The 18,499-nt window shown below is 43.4% G+C and overlaps 1 protein-coding gene across 4 annotated transcripts in view; it reads left to right on the top strand.

Moving 5' to 3' along the window:
* The window catches only part of ankib1a (ankyrin repeat and IBR domain containing 1a), a 92,331-nt gene that overhangs the window by 18,180 nt on the left and 55,652 nt on the right, over positions 1 to 18,499 (top strand). For all 4 annotated transcript variants that reach the window (XM_073054478.1, XM_073054479.1, XM_073054476.1 and 1 more), the window contains 4 exons: positions 3,702 to 3,963; positions 10,212 to 10,512; positions 13,864 to 14,046; positions 18,079 to 18,196. In XM_073054478.1, the coding sequence (XP_072910579.1) occupies positions 3,776 to 3,963; positions 10,212 to 10,512; positions 13,864 to 14,046; positions 18,079 to 18,196 (790 nt within the window). In that variant the 5' untranslated portion in view covers positions 3,702 to 3,775. The remainder of the gene's footprint in view (positions 1 to 3,701; positions 3,964 to 10,211; positions 10,513 to 13,863; positions 14,047 to 18,078; positions 18,197 to 18,499) is intronic.

The raw sequence follows: 18,499 nt of genomic DNA, 5'->3' as shown, positions 1-18,499 counted from the left end.
GTCTGGAGGTAGAAGTCTGTGGACTTAGTGTTGGGAAATGGGTGCCCACTTTTCAAAGGGGATGAGTTGGACCAAGTGATCTATTTACATGCTATACCGTTTTCATTCTTGGTGAGAGTCCTCCTGAAACTCCTTCCTCTCGTCCTCAACCTCACCCTCTTTTAGATATCTCTACCATGGGGAAAAGCCATCTATGCCTCTTCTACACTTATTTGTCTCATTGCCCCAAGGAAATCAAGCCGAAGATGCTCTGATGTTTGGAAACACTTATAAGATTACAATAATGTGGATAATTTAACATTTGAAATTTACTGAAGCTAAGAAAAATGTAAAAAACTTTTAATTATAGTTTAAGAAAAACTTTCTCATCTTCAAATCAAGGATAGCAATTGAAACGAATGTTGTCTTCATCCCATAGCAAGTATGACCAGCATGGAATTGGGAGAAGATGATTTCTCCTATAAAATGTCAGGGAAAGGCAGCAAAACGGAGCTCTACTGTTGAATGTCAATAGAGTGACATGTGTTGGGTTCTGTCACTCAGTGCGTTCCTGGCTCTCATCGAATCCATGCAAATCTGCGACTGCCTATGTAGGAAGAACTGGATTCCAGTTTAGAAATGTCAACACAATTTTGACATATTATGCAGCTTGAGTGGGTGACCACATACTGTAACAATTGTTCTAAATTTTTATTATATGCCAGTAGCTTTTTATTTTTCAATAGAAATTTAGTTTATACTCACAAGAAAATAGGAGCAGAAGTAGGCCACAAAGCCCCTCAGGCCTGCTTTACCTTTCACTATCTTCATGGCTGATACGTGCTGGTTTTATCTCTTCTTCTGTGCTGGTTCCTATACCCTCAATTTCAGAAGGGGTGGGAACCAGAGTGAAGGGACTCGCGATAGAACGGAAGGTAATAAAGCAAAGATAACGTGCAGTCAGGCTGTCAGAAAGGGCAGGCAAATGAGGACAAAATTGCAGCCAGCAGGGCGAGTATCAGTGCATTAGAGATGCAGAATCAGAAAGGAATGCAAATACAGTACTCAGTGTTATATCTCATTGCACAGAGTATAAGAAATAAGGTGGATGCTCTTGTTGCACTATTACCGATTGTCAGGTACAATGTTGTGGCCATCACTGAATCATTGTAGTTAGGAGCTGAATGTCCAAGATTACACATGGTATCGGAGGGATAGGAAGGTAAGCAGAGGGCTTGGCGTGGCTTTGCTGGTAAAGAATGCAATCAAATCAGTAGAAAGATGTGACTTAAGATGTAGGAAGATGTTGAGTTAAGGGTAAAAGGACCCTGATGGTAGTTATATACAGGCCTCCAAACAGTAGCTGGGATATAGACTGCAGATTACAACGGGAAATCAAAAAGGGGTGTCAAAAGGGCTATGTTATAATCGTCATGGGAGCTTTTAACATGCAGGTCGATTGGGAAAATCGGATTGGTAATGGATCTCAAGAGAGTGAGTTTGTTGAATGCCTAAGAGATAGCTTTTTAGAGTAGTTTGTTGTTGAGCATACTAGAGGATCAGCTGTACTGGATTGGGTGTTATGTAATGAACTGGAGGTGATTAGAGAGCATAAAGTAAAAGAACACTTAGGAGACAGTAATCACAATATGATTGAGTTCAACTTGAAATTTGATAGGGAGAAAGTAAAGTCTATCGTAGCAGTATTTCCGTGGAGTAAGGAAATTACAGTGGTATGAGAGAGGAGTTCAAAAAAATAAATAGGAAGGAGATGCAGCAGGGATGATAGCAGAACAACAATGGATTGAGTTTCTGGGGGGAAATGAGAAAGGTGCACAATAGATGTATTGCAAAAATAAAGAAATACTCAAATAGCAACATAGTGCAACCAAGGCTGACAAGAGAAATCAAAGCTGATGTAAAAGCAAAAGAGAGGGCATACAACAAAGCAAAAATTAGTGGGAAGATAGAGCTTTGAGAAGCTTTTAAAAACCTACACAAAACAACTAAAAGGATCATTAGAAGGGAAAAGATGAAATATGAAAGCAAGCCCGCAAACAATATCAATTAAAAGCTTTTTCAACATGTGAAAATAAAAGAGAGATGAGAGTGGATATTGAACTGCTAGGAAATGAGGCTGGAAAAATAATAACGGGACAAGGAGATGGCAGATAAATGAGTATTTTGCATTGGCCTTCACTACAAAAGACAATAGTAGTGTGATTGATGTTGAAGGGTGTGAGGAAAGAGAAGTGAGTGCTGTTACTATTACAAAGGAGAAGGTGCTTAAAAAGCTGAAAGACCTAAAGGTTCATAAGTCACCCAGACCAGATGAACTGTACCTTCAGGTTCTGAAAGAAGTAGTGGTGGAGAATGTGGAAGCATTATTAATGATCTTTCAAGAATCATTGTCCTTTGGCATAGTGCCAGAGGACTGAAAAATTGCAGATGTCACTTCACTCTTTAAGAAAGGAGGGAGGCAGCAGAAAGGAAATTATAGACCAGTAAAGACTCTGTCTTTCAAGTACATACCCATCTCCACCTTAAAGATATCTAATAATCTGAACTCTACCACCCTCATATAGAGAATTCCAGAGACTAACTCCCCTCTGAGTAAAAATGTCTCAGCATCTACCCTGTCATTCTATTTCGGATCTTATGTTTGAATAAGATCATGCTTTACTGTTCAAATCTCTGAAGAAATCAGACCCAAACTGTCTAGCCTCTGTTGTTTGGACTGTAATTCTCATCTCAGTAATTAACTTGGTGAATCTCCTTTGGAATGTCTCCAATGCTACTATATCCCTTTTTAGGTAAGGCACCAAAACTGTGCCCAGTATTCCATATATGGCCACCAAAATCCTGCACAACTGTTACAAAACTTACCTATTTTTAAACTCCAACTGCTTTGCAATAAAGGCCAACATGACATTTTCCACATTAACCACTTGCTGGACATGCCTACTAACTTTGTGGTTCATGTACTAGAACATGTAATTCCCTCTGAACTGCATGTATTTGCAGTCTCCCTCTATTTAGATTGTGCTTTTTGCTTCCTGAATGCTATTTGCACATTGTGTTCTGTGAAAAATAGCTAGCATCATATGTAAAAAATTTTCTCGGGTTCTGCTAAATATAAATTCTTAATTATAGATGTCATGTTTTTTGATAACTAGAGATACTTGTTGTGGAACACAACTTAAATTGGTTGCATCTGGATTTGTTAAATTTTTAAGGCTTAATTTTTTATTGGAAAAATAAGATGAAAAACTTCATAATTGAGAGCTTATTGTCCACAAACTAGAAATAGCAGAACATTGAATAAGGTATTTAGCTTGCCTGGCTCTCAGCCCAGTTCCATTACCTGTAACCCTGGGTAAATGTGGGACAAAAGTTGTGTAATGTCCAGCTGGAATAATCACAAAGTGGACTTGTCTTTTCTTCAATAATTATATGAATTGATGTAATAGTCCCTTTCTGGAATTAAAAAAGCTATAGTGGTTATTTTGAGACAGAAACCAAGCCTAAAAGTACTTAACATTTGGCAAGACATTCAATCAAAAAATACACGTGGATGTGACTGAACTAATTATTGGGAATGAAAACCTCTTATGTAATTATAATGGTTGAGAATAATCTACGCAGAAGAATAATTTGTACAGAAGCATCAAAGGATTGCTTCTTCACAAGTGCATTATTTGAAGTCTCTTTTCATTCTATAGGATGTGAAGCATGCTTTTGGATATCAGCATGTCAAGTAGCTGAAACTGAAAGTGCCAACAATTCCCAATAAAATATGGGGAACACCACAACTAAATTTCGTAAAGCTCTCATAAATGGGGATGAGTCCTTGGCTTACCAACTCTATGAGAGCAATCCTCAGTTCAAAGAATCTTTGGATCCAAATGCTTCTTATGGGGAACCCTATCAACATAACACTCCTCTTCATTATGCTGCCAGACATGCTATGACCAAGTTGTTGCGGTGAGTTTTCAAAATTGGTTGCTTAATTTGCAATGTAATTTATAGAAATCTCATGGCTTAACTCTTGTTATGCAAAACTATTTTTACTACCCATAGTCACATCTGTTGTTTTGCTTTCAAGATTCCTTTTAGTATTATGAACTGAATTTGTATTTCACCTGAATTTCCATGATAAATTAAGCATTGGAAGATATAAGTGATAATTATTCTGCTGTTATTATTTAACTGCAGGACAGTTGAAATTTCAGGTAGAGATGTAGGCAAATAGGCGATGCAGGAAAAAGTATTTTGCTGCAGTATCTTATATATTGTCTATTGAAAGCCTCCAATCAATAAAGTCTATTTTTTCCTTTGTGAACTTAAATTTCTACCAAATCCATTTAACTTTAGTATGTCGATTGCATTTGATTTATTAATCACTTCTAAATGGAGCTTTTACTGGAAATCTGCAATAGTTTCCACTTTATCATCCTGCTTCTTCTCTTAACCCCTGCTCGATGAGGAACTATCCTTGTCGTCTTATCTGTGTTACTATGCAATAAACAGGTGTTCATTTCTGCCTGAGCACTGGCACCCAGTTCTGTATAACTACCTCTTGAAACCATTCTACTCTCTCTAAATAAGAGGTTCCCAACTTTCTTCTATGCCATTGACCAATACCATTAAGCAAGGGGTCCTTGGACCCCAGATTCGAAACCCTTGCTCTAAATCAGCTAATAGTTTACAAAGGACAATGCCACATGAAAATTCTCTTTTGAGAGATTGTCTAAAATTTCTCATATTTGAGGATGAAAAATAAGTGAGAAGTTTGCTTAAAGGAGAGTTGATGTATAGGATGAAAGGATAAAAGCAGTGTTACATGGTTATGTGAAGAAGAGCTGTTTAAGGAGGTTGAGGAAACCTGCATGTAGCAGTGACATGTTTTCATGATCATTTCTGGTTCCTTTTTGCCATTGTACAAGTGATGAAGGATTTAAACTGGCTTGTAAGTTCTCAAATTTGCTAATGTGCAGCACTTTTTATATTTAGAAACATTGATTATATCTTAAAGTCACATATTTAAATGATGGAATAATGTGAACCCAATAATTATCATCTACTATACATGTAAAAGTCATAGCCATGTCTTCACACATGAAATTAAGGAACACTTCATACATTTTGTTTTGTCAGAACATTTTCAAATGACAAACTATGTACTTGAAAAATGACTTGACAGAAACTCTTTGATAAATTTGCTATTTTGCAATTTACCACCTATTTAATATAAAATATTGTGGCAACCCACTTTCTGCGCAGGCGAACCGGCACACAAATAGCCAGCGCGCTGGGGGAGACTTTGGTAATGCACCTTTGATGTCATTTCCACCCGGAGAGGGCGGGCGCTGGGGATTAAATGCGAGCGCCGCGAAGTTTGAATAAACTAGTCTCCAAACGACTTACCGACCGCGTGTCGTTATTTAGCGCTGTGTGTAGCACATCGCTATGTTGGTGACCCCGACGGTCCAAACGGGATTTGGACCGAAGATGACCGACTCTTCAACTGTTCACGCAGTTTCGCTAAAACTGCCGACTTTCTGGACACTGCGACCATGTGTGTGGTTTAGCCAAGCAGAAGCCCAGTTCCAGATTCGGCAGATATCCTCTGATTCCACGTGTTACTACCACGTGGTGAGCGCCCTTAACCTGGAGACGGCCTCCCAGGTTGCGGATTTCATACAGTCGCCCCCGGAAGAAGGCAAATATGAAGCATTCAAAGCGCTGCTCATTGGGACCTTTTGGCCTCTCACGGCGTGAGCGAGGTGCCCGCCTGCTTCACCTGGACGGTTTGGAAGACAGACTGCCATCAGCATTGATGAACAAGATGGTGTCCCTGGCTGACGGACACAAGCCCTGCCTCATGTTCGAGCAAGCGTTCCTAGGGCGACTGCCCGAGGACATACATCTGCTGCTGGCCGACGCAGATTTCAGTGACCTTCCGGAAGGTGGCGGCCCGGGCAGACGTGCTGTGGAAAGCCAAGAGGGAGAGCGTGGCGTCCGTCGGTCAGATTACCAGGCCACGCGCCCAACAGCAGACCAGACCAGGCCCGGCAGGGGGGTGCACACAACACAGAGGCAGGAGTGAGGAGGCCAGTGAGCAGTGGTGTTTCTACCACCAGCGGTGGGGCACAAAAGCCCGCCGTTGTCTCCCGCCCTGCAAGGGCCAGGGCCAGCCACTGCTAATGACTATGGCGGCTGGCCACCAGGACAGCCTCTTGTACGTCTGGGACAAACAGTCGGGACGCCGCTTCTTGGTCGACACTGGAGTGGAGATCAGCGTCTTGCCCCCGACGGGGTACGACACCCGCAACAGGAAGCCAGGATCCATCCTGAGGGCTGCAAACAGCAGCTCGATATGGACTTATGGCACCCGCACAGTGCAGCTGCAGTTCGGCACCAGCCAGTTCACGTGGGACTTCACACTGGCCGCGGTGGCCCAACCACTCCTGGAGGCAGACTTCTTGTGAGCTCACAGCCTGCTGGTCGACTTGCAAGGGAAAAGACTGGTACATGCCGAGACTTTCCAAACGTTCTCCCTGGTGAAGCCAAGTTGCCGGCCCCACACCTGGACTCCATCATGCTGTCGGACAACGTATTCACCAGAATCCTGGTGGACTTTCCATCGATTCTGGCACCGCAGTTCATGCCAGCCATGCCCAGACATGGGGTACAGCACCACATTCCAACCCAGGGACCACCTCTCCACGCCTGCGCACGAAGGCTCCCCCCGGAAAAGCTCCGCCTGGCGAAGGAGGAGTTTAAGAGGATGGAGGAATTGGGGATCGTACGGAGGTCCAACAGCCCATGGGCCTCCCCCCTGCACATGGTGCCCAAAGCAGCTGGGGGTTGGAGACCATGAGGCGACTACCGCAGACTGAACGAGGCTACCACTCCAGACCGCTACCCTGTGCCGCACATACAGGACTTTGCAGCAAACCTGCACGGAGCAAGAATCTTTTCCAAAGTAGACCTCGTCCGGGGATACCATCGAATCCCGGTGCACCCTGAAGACATCCCCAAAACAGCACTCATCACCCCATTCTGCCTGTTCGAGTTCCTCTGAATGCCGTTCAGCCTGAAGAATGCCACACAGACGTTCCAGCAACTAATGGATGCGGTGGGACGCGACCTGGACTTTGCGTTCATCTATTTGGATGACATCCTTATGGCTAGCAGTTGTCGTCAGGAGCATCTGTCCCACCTCCACCAGCTCTATTCCCGCCTGAGTGTTTCGGCCTCACGATCAACCCGGCCAAATGCCAGTTCGGTCTCGATACCATCAACTTCCTGGGTCACAGGATTACCAAAGACGGGGCAACACCTCTGCCCGCCAAGATAGACGTGATCTGCCACTTTGCCTAGCCCAACACGGTCAAAGGCCTGCAGGAGTTCGTTGGTATGGTAAACTTCTGCCACCGTTTCCTCCCCTCAGCTTCCGTATCATGCGCCCTTTGTACACCCTGATGTCGGGTAAAGGCAAGGACATTACTTCGGACGAGGAGGCTGCGGCCGCTTTCGTTAAAGCTAAGGAAGCCTTGGCAGATGCCGCGATACTGGTGCACCCCAGAACGGACGTTCCGACTGCCCTCACGGTGGACGCATCCGACACAGCAGTCGGTGGGGTGCTGGAGCAGCTCATCAAGGGTCGCTGGCAACCCCTGGCATTCTTCATCAAGCACCTACGACCACCCGAACTCAAGTACAGTGCTTTCGACCTGGAGCTGTTGGCACTGTATCTGGCAATCTGGCATTTCAGGTACTTCTTAGAAGGCAGGCCGTTCACTGCATTCACGGACCACAAACCGTTGAAATTCGCGTTCACGAAGGTGTCCGATCCCTGGTCGGCTCAGCAGCAGCGACATCTGTCCTGCATCTCCGAGTACACGACGGACATCCAGCATGTCTCGGGAAAGGACAACATTGTGGCGGACGCACTCTCCAGACCAGCTGTCCAGGCCCTGTCCCTGGGGGTGGATTATGCAGCACTGGCGGAGGCGCAGCAGGCAGACAACGAGATGCCCAGCTACAGGACCACAGTCTCGGGTTTGCAGCTGCAAGACTTTCTTGTAGGCCCAGGTGAGAGGACCCTCCTGTGCGATGTGGCTACCGGCCAACCTCGTCCCATCGTCCCGGCAGCCTGGAGGCGGCGAGCTTTTGACTCCATACACGGTTTGGCGCACCCATCTATCAGGACAACCGTCCGGCTGGTCTCCAGCAAGTTCGAGTGGCATGGACTTCGCAAGTAGGTCAGTGAATGGGGCAGAACATGCGCGCAGTGCCAAACAGCCAAGGTGCAGTGGCACACTAAAGCCCCGCCGCAGCAGTTCAAACCCACCCACCGGAGGTTCGACCACATTCATGTGGATATCGTGGGCCCCCTACCAGTGTCCTGAGAAGCGCAGTACCTCCTAACTATGGTAGACCGGTTCACGAGGTGGCCAGAGGCGGTTCCGCTCACCGACACATCTGCCGATTCCTGCGCCCGAGCATTGATTGCAACCTGGGTAGCACGCTTCAGGGTATCGGCCCACATTACCTCCGACAGAGGCACCCAGTTCACCTCCAGCCTGTGGTCGGCTGTGGCCAGCCTGTTGGGAACGCAGCTACACCACACAACTGCCTACCACCCACAGTTGAACGGACTGATGGAACGCTTCCACTGTCACTTGAAGTCGGCTCTCATGGCCCACCTGAGAGGACCTAACTGGGTGGACGAACTTCCCTGGGTCCTGCTTGGAATTCGTACGGCGCCCAAAGAGGATCTGCACGCCTCGTCGGCCAAGTTGGTGTACAGCGCACCCCTGGCCGTCCCAGGAGAGTTCATACCAGCCCCAAGGGGGCAAGAGGAAGAACCTGCAGCAGTCCTGGACAGACTATGCGAAAGGCTCGGCAACCTGGCCCCCGTACCGACTTCACAGCACGGACGGACCCCGACCCAAGTACCCAAAGACCTGCAGAACTGTAAGTTTGTGTTTGTACGAAGGGGCGGACACCGGGCACCGCTACATCGGCCGTTCGAGGGGCCATTCAAGGTGATCAACAACAACAGTCCACGTACGTTCTGGACATTGGGGGGAGAGAGGAGTTTTTCACGGTGGACCGACTCAAACCAGCCCATGTGGACGGCGCAGCCGGTCGAGGTTCAGGCACCGCTGCGCAGAGGCAGACCTCCAAACAGGCTGATCCAGACTGTGGACGTTGGGGGGTGTATTGCCGGTTCTGGGGGGGGGGAGGTTTATGTGGCGACCCACTTTCTGCGCAGGCGATCCAGCTCACAAATAGCCAGCGCGCGGGGGGAGACTTTGGTAATGCACCTCTGACATCAGTTCCGCCCGGAGAGGGCGGGCGCTAGGGATTAAATGCCAGCGCCACGCAGTTCGAATAAACTAGTCTCCAAATGACTTACATTATGCGTGTCGTTATTTCAGCGCTGTGTTTAGCACATGGCTACAATATAATTATTTACACTTGCTTGTAACTTTTTAAAAATAATGAGATCTGGTGTTGACCCAACGAACAAGTTTTCATCAAATTGTGAAAATACATATTTGGGAGCAGGTGAATGCCATTCTGTCCAGATGCCTGCTCATGGCTGACCTAATTGTCACCTAGTTTTCTATTCCTATCTGTTTTTAATAACATTTCACCTCCTTACTTACTATCTGCTTAGTATCTGCTTACTATCTGCTTAGTATCTATGCTTTAAAAATATTTGAAGTTTGTTTTCATGGCTTTTTGTGGAAGAGATTTCTAAATACTCACGACTGAGAGAAAAAATATGCCTCATCCATGTTAAATAGATAACTTTATTTAAATTGTAATCCTGATTGCTAGATTCACCCACAAAATGTAGCTAAATATATCCCAAAATAAAATTTAAGCTTAAGGCACATGTTATCCAACTCGGGCTGTCCAAAAGAATGCCTGTCTTTTATATTGCCATCGCTGTTTCAGCTCTTTACCAAAGGTCAACTGCATAAACTGCAAAAGGCCGAAGATTTGGAACTAACTGAAGCTTTAGTGAGGTTTAAAAGTGCTTTCTTCCAGGCTAATTACCATGTAACTCTTTTTATGTTCCAGCACTGTGCTTTGTATTGCAATTGTTAAACCCTCATGCTTTTGCAACAAACAGCTTACTGAATTTATTAACACATATATCTGATTGTGATCAAGTTCAGTTTTGAAAATTTTTCTCTTGTGCCAAACAGAATCTTCCTTTTCAACAAAGATGGAAATCCAAACAAGCGGAATATACATAATGAGACTGCTTTGCACTTGTTGTGTATGGGGCCGCATATCATGCTCCCTGAAGCAGCCCTGCAGCCTCGTCTTGCACGACCCAATGAAGATGATGATAAGAGAGCTGAATGTTTGCAGATGATTCTTAAGTGGAAGGGTGCCAAACTTGACAAAGGCGAGTTTGAAAAGGCTGAGAACAATGCTGTTGATAACAAAAAGAGCACACCTTTGCACTATGCAGCTGCCTCAGGGATGAAAGCGTGTGTGGAGGTAATTATTCCTAGGCTGCTGTGTGGTTTAAATATGTTTAATACAGATTTCAGTAATACTATGTCAAACTGAAGGCAAAGAGATAAAGTAGCCAATCAAGAAATATATATACTAATTTTCCATTTTGTGATAAGGCAGAATCAATTTTGAGGGAATGTTAATCAAATATTTGTTTTCAAATTCAGTATATTTATAAAAACATACTGACATTAGAGAATTGCGATGACTTTATTCCCCTTTTGAGCTTAACGTGATGAACTACTGGAAAGCTAACGATAAGAAGCATTTACATTTTTTTTAGTCTCTCCAAAGCTTAAGATGTTACATATTTTTACGTGGCTCAAAGAGCATGTGATCCTGATTTTTTTAATTTAAAGATAATTTATCGATAAAGCTCAGGATATTTTGGGAACCCAAATATGTTACATTTTAAGCTTCAGTGGGTTAACCTGATTCTACAGTCAATTGCAAAGCAGGTATCTAGCCAGTGACCTTGACAGAGTGGACTTCTAACATTCATTTAAAGAGATCACTGGAGCTGAATAAATCAAATGTTATTTAGCATCTCATTGAAGTCTTTATGCATGTGCAAATGCAGCTAACTAGGAAGTAAAAACAATACAGGTTTGAAATAGAGTTTGCAACATTTGGCATTGAGACATGGAGATTATGGTAATAGCTAAAACACTTTTTATTTTCTAATTTTAAAAATTACTGTTTAAAGATATTTAATGAAATTAAGCTCTGGTCTGTTCTTTCAGGGCAGAGAATTTAAGTTGTATCTGACTTAGTAAACCATTTTTAAAATTACTTGAGAATTGTACAAGTATAGCATTTTTAGTATTTTTGATAAGAATAGTTTCCATGTTGTTACTCATCAGTTTGATTTGTATAAATAATACAAAGGTTTTAATGCATGCACCTCATGCAGTTATGTTTCTGTGTTTTATTGTTGACAGCACCTTTGAGCATAACAGAGGTTGTTATTAGATTTATGTATAGTGTATATTTAGTGCTGACAATTTTATATTTTTTTATTATGTAGGAATTCATTGGTTAGGGTGTGGTCTTATTTATATCTCTTTCACATAGCCCAAATTCCATTCCCCCCCCCCAGCTTATTTCTGAGCTGTCTGAAGATTTTGATCATTTTCCAATGTCAAATTTCTAGACAATTCTCCACATAAGGTGCCTTATGACACCTGAAGATTTTTTTAGAATTAATATCTTGTGTAGCTTGGCCATTGTATGCTTTAATGCTAAACGCTATCTAAAAGTTCTCCCTACATTAGCTGAAATCTATCTTGACTCTAATCACTGGAAACTGTTTCTATGTACTGTAACCTTACTGTCTTTTTTAATAACCATACTCTGATATAAGCATGTCCACTAGTGGCAAACATATTTAAATAACTTTAAACAATTATCACTTTACACTCAGTGGCCACGTTATTAGGTACCTTATGTCCCTCTGAATGTATGTTCGTGATCCACTGCTGTTGTAGCCCATCTACTTCAAGGTTCAAGTACATCAGAGATGGTCTTCTGCACACCACTGTTGTAGCATCTGGTTATTTCAGTTACGTTTTCCTATCACCTTCAACCAGTCTGGCCATTTTCTCTGGCCTCTTTCATGAAGAAGGTGTTTTCACCTACAACCGTCATCACTCCATTTTTTTTTGTTGGTTTTCATACCATCCTATGTAAACTCTGGAGACTGTTGTGCATGAAAATCCCATGAGATCGGTTCCTGAGATACTCAAGCCACCCTATCTGGCACCAACAATCATACTACCGTCAAAGTCACTTCAGTCACATTTCTTCCCTATTCTGATGTTTGGTCTGAACAGCAAATGAACCTCCTGACAATGTCTGCATACTTCCATGCATTGAGTTGTTGCCACATGATCTGCTAATTAGATATTTGCATTAATGAGCAGGCGTGTACGTAATAAAGTGACCGCTGAGTGTAGTTAGCAATTTAAAATAAATTTTGCTTCACATTTCATATTTTTATAAACGCCAATGATATACACTTTGTTTTCTTAGTTTCTCGATACTTGTTCATCTATTTCTCTCCTTTCCTAGACATATCCCTCCCCATTTTAAAGTCTCTGTATTGTTTCTATGATGGTGTTTTCTTTATTTCTTTCCTGTTTTACACTTTCATTGCACAGTTGGTGGAACTGAACTTCAACTGCTGGCCAACAGAACCAAAAATAATCAGGGTATAGACCAACTGACTGTGCGTATTGATTTTAGATTTAGGTTCCTTTAATATCAGAGAATGTATATAGTACAACCTGAAATTCATACTCTTCATAGACATTTCTGAAACAAAAGACTCTGTAGAATGAATGATAGGACATTGAGACCCAGAAACCCCATCCCCACCTGCCCTTCACAGAGCCAGCAGCAAAAGCATCAAACTCACCCTCTGCCAACCCATGCCAACAAAAGCACTGACCACCCCACGATGCAAGAAACAGGAAAAAGCAAAAGCCCCAAAAAGACCTTGATCCAGAGTCCATCAAAACTACAGTCACTTCAGTATCTCAGACAGGCTCTCTCTCTCCAGTAAGGAAGAGAGCTGCTGCAACAATGAGAGCGGTGGTGAGCAGCTCTCTGTTCCAATGTTACAGTCTTCCGTATTGCTTCTCCAAGTTCCCTGTCTCTAGGGCCGACAGGCTCTCACTCTCCCTCAAAAGAAAGGAGAGGGAGGGATCGCATGAGTATAGGTACCAGTGGTTAGCAAGCACACCACTTGTTGTCTCGATGTTTCAGTCTCCCACAACACTTCAGGCAGCAAAATCAACGAAGAACCGGGTCATCCATGGGGTCATTCCCCAAGCGTGCATGTATTCCAGGCCATTAATGGAGATAGCGAAGCACTAGGATACACAGCCAGTCTGAATAAGCACTGCTTGCGAAGTACAGTAGCTGGAACTGTAGATCACGGACTCTGACAGAGCCCCATCCACCTTGAAAAGAAAGGAAGACCATAAGAGAAGAATAAGCTGTTTCACGGACAAACTGGAAGAAGTCACCTAGGTCTGCAAAAACTGCTGGCACCATCTTTCCAGGCTCCTCTTCCTTTTTAAACATTATCTGTAAAATCTAAACCCAGCAGATAGTGTAATTGTCCATTAGATGAATTGTTTTAGTAATTTTTCACAACTATAAATTACTTGATTAATTGCTTAATTAAAAGTTACTATCTTGTTAATTATTTAGCAACTGCAAATGGAGTATCAAAGGAAATGTGTTCATTGGGGAAATATTTGCTAAACGTATCTGCCATGGACTTGCATGGGCAGGAAAACTTAGCTTTTTATTTTTCATTAATTGCAGCTTTTAGTAAGGTACGATGCAGACCTCTTTGCAGAAAATGAAAACCGAGATACGCCCTGTGACTGTGCTGAGAAACAGCATCATAAGGATCTAGCTCTTAATCTTGAGTCACGGATGGTGTTTTCGCGAGACCCGGAAGCTGAAGAAGTGGAAGCAGAGTATGCAGCTTTGGACAGAAGAGAGGTATACTTTTTGTAATTTTCAGCATGGAACAAATGAACTTTGTAGTTTTGTCACAGGTAACCTTAAACATCTATTCAAATTTGTTTTAATTATTCAGAAACCAAATAAAAGATTGTTTAATTTTCAGCACCCTAACACTGATATTTTAACTATAACAAATAGCTTGCTTAGCCATTAATTGTATAGTTCAACTATAAATGCCATAAATCCAAAACCAAAAATAGGATATGCTGGTGTACAAGAGAATCTGGGAGTAGATGAGGGGTGAAGAAAATAAGGGGTATTTTATTCATCAGTGAAAGCCAAGAAAACTGGTAGTGTTGACTGCAAATGTGCTAAAGATTTGTTAATAATAGCTGTTCTATCTAGAAAAGATTACATAAGGGAGAATGTTTGAAATGTCTAGCTACTCTGATACTGATGGAAAAGGTTGAATTTAATGTTGACTTCTTTCCATTTTTGGTCCCAGCATCCAAGGGCTCCAGCACTACTTTCTACCCCCAATATGTTCTCTATGTTAGGGAAACTAAATGCAGCTTGGAGTGCCTGGTTTATAGCGTTCAGTCTGCAAAGGTGAATTTGTGTTTCCAGTTGCCTGTCATTTCAGTTCTCCATCCCAGTCTGACATACCTTAAGATTCTTGTACCAACAAAGCCGAACTAAAGCCCATGCAGTACCAAATCATCTTCTGACTAGTGAATTGAAATTTCAGATAACCAGCCTTATCTGTTTGTATTAGCACTGGTCAGGTCTAATTTTTAAAAATCATCTAATCTATAATCTAATCATTTTCCCTTTTCACAAATGCTGCCTCACTAGCTAAATATTTTTCTAGAAGCTGTTATGTTTTGTTGCTCAATTTCACCTTTCTTCTTAATTCACCTCTTTTGATTTACATTTCTCCTGACATGTCTGCAGTTATTAAGTCTTCATTACTATCTCTCAGTTGACATCACCATTCCATCTGAATCTCTTGTTTGTCATAGATGATGCTTCTGGTACTTTAATGCTGTTCTTTGGCAGTCATACAGCCAAGGTTTCTTTTACTGAAAGTTTGTATTTGTGACGGCTTAATTAAAGCTATTTGTGTTACTATTGACATAGTGACGAAGTTCAATTTAACTGCGTTTAATCCAGGCAAGGTAATCACTTAACACACACAAAATGCTGGTGGAACTCAGCAGGCCAAGCAGCATCTATGAAAAAAGAGTATAGTCGACGTATCGTGCTGAGACCCTTCATCAGCACTGGAGGGAAAAAAGATGATGACTCAGAGTTAGAAGGTGGGGGGGGGGGTGGGACGAGGAGGAAGAAACACAAGATAATAGGTGAAACCAGGGAGAGAGGAGGGGTGAAGTAAAGTGCTGGGAAGTTGATTGGTGAGGGATACAGGGCTGGAGAAGAGACGAGAACACCATGGAAGAGAGAAAAGGGGGAGGAGTGCCAGAGGGAGGTGATGGGCAGGTAAGGCGATTTGGTGAGAGAGGGAAATTGGAATGGTGAAGGGGCATTACCGGAAGATTGAGAAATCGATGTTCACGCCATCAGGTTGGAGGCTACCCAGACAGAATATAATGTATTGCTTCTCCAACCTGAGTGTGGCCTCATTGCGACCAAAGAGGAGGCCAAGGACTGACATGTCAGAATGGGATGTGGATTTAAAATGGGTGGCCACTGGGAGACCCTGCTTTTTCTGGTGGATGGAACATAGGTGCTTGGCGAAGCGGTCTCCCAATCTACATTGGGTCTCACCAATATACAGGAGGCCACACTGGGAGCACTTGATACAGTAGATGACCCCAACAGACTCACAGATGAAGTGTCGCCACACCTGGAATGACTGTTTGGGGTTCTGAATGGTAGTGAAGGAGGAAGTACAGCAGCGGCAGGTATAGCAACACAGATAAAATACTGGAGGAACTCTCCAGGCCAGGCAACATCTATGGAAAAGAGTACAGTCGACCTTATTGGCCAAAACCCTTCAGCAGGACCCAGCAGCCTGGCTTGCTGACTTCCTCCAGCATTTTGTATGTGTTGCTTGGATTTCCAGCATCTGCAGATTTTCTCTTGTTTGGGACAGGTTCCGCTTGCAAAGATAACTGCCAGGAGCAGGGGGGAGATCAGTAGGATGGAATGAATGGACAAGGGAAAGCAGAAAGTGAGGGGAAGGGAAAGATGAGCTTGGTGTTGGGATCCCATTGGAGATGGAAGAAGTTACAGAGAATTATATGCTGTATGCGGAGGCTGGTCGGCTGGTAGGCGAGGACGAAAGAAATCCTATCCTTGGTCGGGTAACTGGAGAATGTGCGTGAAATGGAAGAGATGCAGTTGAAGGCAGCGTTGATAGTGGAGGAAGGGAAGCCTCTTTCTTTGAAGAAGGAGGGCATCTCATTCATTATAGAATGAAAAGCATCATCCTATGAGCGGATGCAGCAGAGATGGAGGAATTGAGAGAAGTGGATGGAAGTTTTATAAGTAAAAGGTTGGGAAAAGGTATAGTCCAGGCATCTGTGAGAGTCAGTGGGTTTATAATGGACATCAGTAGATAAGCTGTCTCCAGAAATAGAGAGATCAAGGGCAGGGATGTATCGGAAATGGACTAGGTAAATTTGAGGACAGAGTGGAAGTTGGAGGCGAAATTGATGAAGTCCACGAGCTCCACATGGGTGTAGAAAGCTGCACCAATGCAATCGTCGATGTAGGCTTGGAACATACTGTTCCACATAGCCAGCAAAAAGGCAGGCATAGCAGGGACCCATGTGAGTGTCCATGGCTACACCTTTTGTTTGAAGGAAATGGGAGGAACTAAAGGAGACATCATTGAGAGCAAGGATGTTCAGCAGGCAGAGGTGGTGGAGCGGAACTGGTTGGGTTTATTGTTCAGAATGAAGTGGAGAGCTTTGAGGACTTCCTGGTGGGGGATGGAGGAGCATAGGGACTGGACATCTATGGTGAAAATAAGATGTTCGGAAACTTGAAATAATTGAAAAGATCAAGGATGTGTGAGACGTCACAAATGTAGGTAGGGAGGGATTGAACCAGGAGAATAAAATTGAGTCGATGTATGCAGATATGAGTTTGGTGGGGCAGGACAAGCAGAAACAATGGGTCAAACTGGATTGGCAGGTTTGTGGTAGGAGGTAGAAACAGGAGGTGCAGGGTGAGGGAATTATGAGGTTGGTGGCAGTGGATGGGAGATCCCCAGAGTTAACAAGATCAATGATGGTGTGGGAGACAATGGCCTGCTGCTCCTTAGTGGGGTCCTGTTTGACTGGTAAGTAAGAGGAGGTGTCTGACAGTCATCGCTGGGCCTCAGCAAGGTAGAGGTCAGTCTGCCAGACTACTACAGTGCCCCACTTGTCTACAGGTGGTGAGGTTAGGGTTAGTGCAGAGAGAGTGGAGAGCAGAGTGTTGGGAAGGAGTGAGGTTTGAATTGGAGAGAAGAGTGGTAAAGTCGAGACAATGGATCTCCCATCAGCAGTTGGCAATGAAAAGATCCAGAACAGGTGGAAGACCAGAGTGGGCTGTCCGGGAAGAGGAGGAGGGTTAATGGTGGGAGACAGGGTCATCAGTGTGGAGTGGAGAGTCCTTGTCAAAGAAGTAGGCTTGGAGGTGGAAGCAGTGGAAGAGCAGCTCAGTGTCATGGAACTCGCTGAGATGTGGGTACAGGGCTACAAAGGTAGGGCACTTACTAAGGACAGAATGTTCTGCTGCAGAGAGGGGATGATGAAGACCCAGCATGGATGAGAGCTAGAATCAGAAGGGTGAAGGTGGTTGGTAGTGTCAGAGGAGAGGGGAGGGTTGGGGTGTTTTCCTTGTCAAAGAACATTATATGTTGCTGGGATTTGGAGTCATAATTTTTCATTTGTTGTGCTAAGAGGAGGAAATGAATCTTTAACCAGGGTTTACTTTTGTTTATTTATACTGTTAGTGAATTATGTATTCATTTAAATAAATGTTGGGAATCACATTGTACCTACATTGCCTCTACAGTTTTTTTAAAAATTTGAATTATTTCCTCCCAATATGAAGGTATATGAGGGATTAAGACCACAGGATCTGAGGAAGTTAAAGGATATGCTGATAGTCGAAACTGCAGACATGCTTCAAGCTCCACTTTTTACTGCAGAGGCCCTGCTCCGAGCTCATGGTAATCAACTAGCAATTAAGAATATTAGTTGTAATACCGATCTAACATTTTCATTTGTTAAAATTCTCATATTTGTGAATAATTGTTTATCTGATGCTTGATCTGCCAGAGTGTTAAGATATACAAGTTTATTTAAAGGTAATAATAGGGATAATAAGAGGAAAGTGAAAAGAACTTGTACAGCAGTGAGTGTTGGAATCCAAGCGTATAACAGCATGTAAAGAAGCACGCAAGTAATTTAGATTGCTAATTAAGAGGATAAAACGTAGAAAACGTTCAAACTGTAATTTTAATTTTAAGTAA

Source organism: Hemitrygon akajei, chromosome 8 (genome assembly GCF_048418815.1).
Source record: "Hemitrygon akajei chromosome 8, sHemAka1.3, whole genome shotgun sequence".
Classification (NCBI taxonomy): Eukaryota; Metazoa; Chordata; class Chondrichthyes; order Myliobatiformes; family Dasyatidae; genus Hemitrygon; species Hemitrygon akajei.
This window is presented reverse-complemented; position numbering and strand designations above follow the sequence as displayed.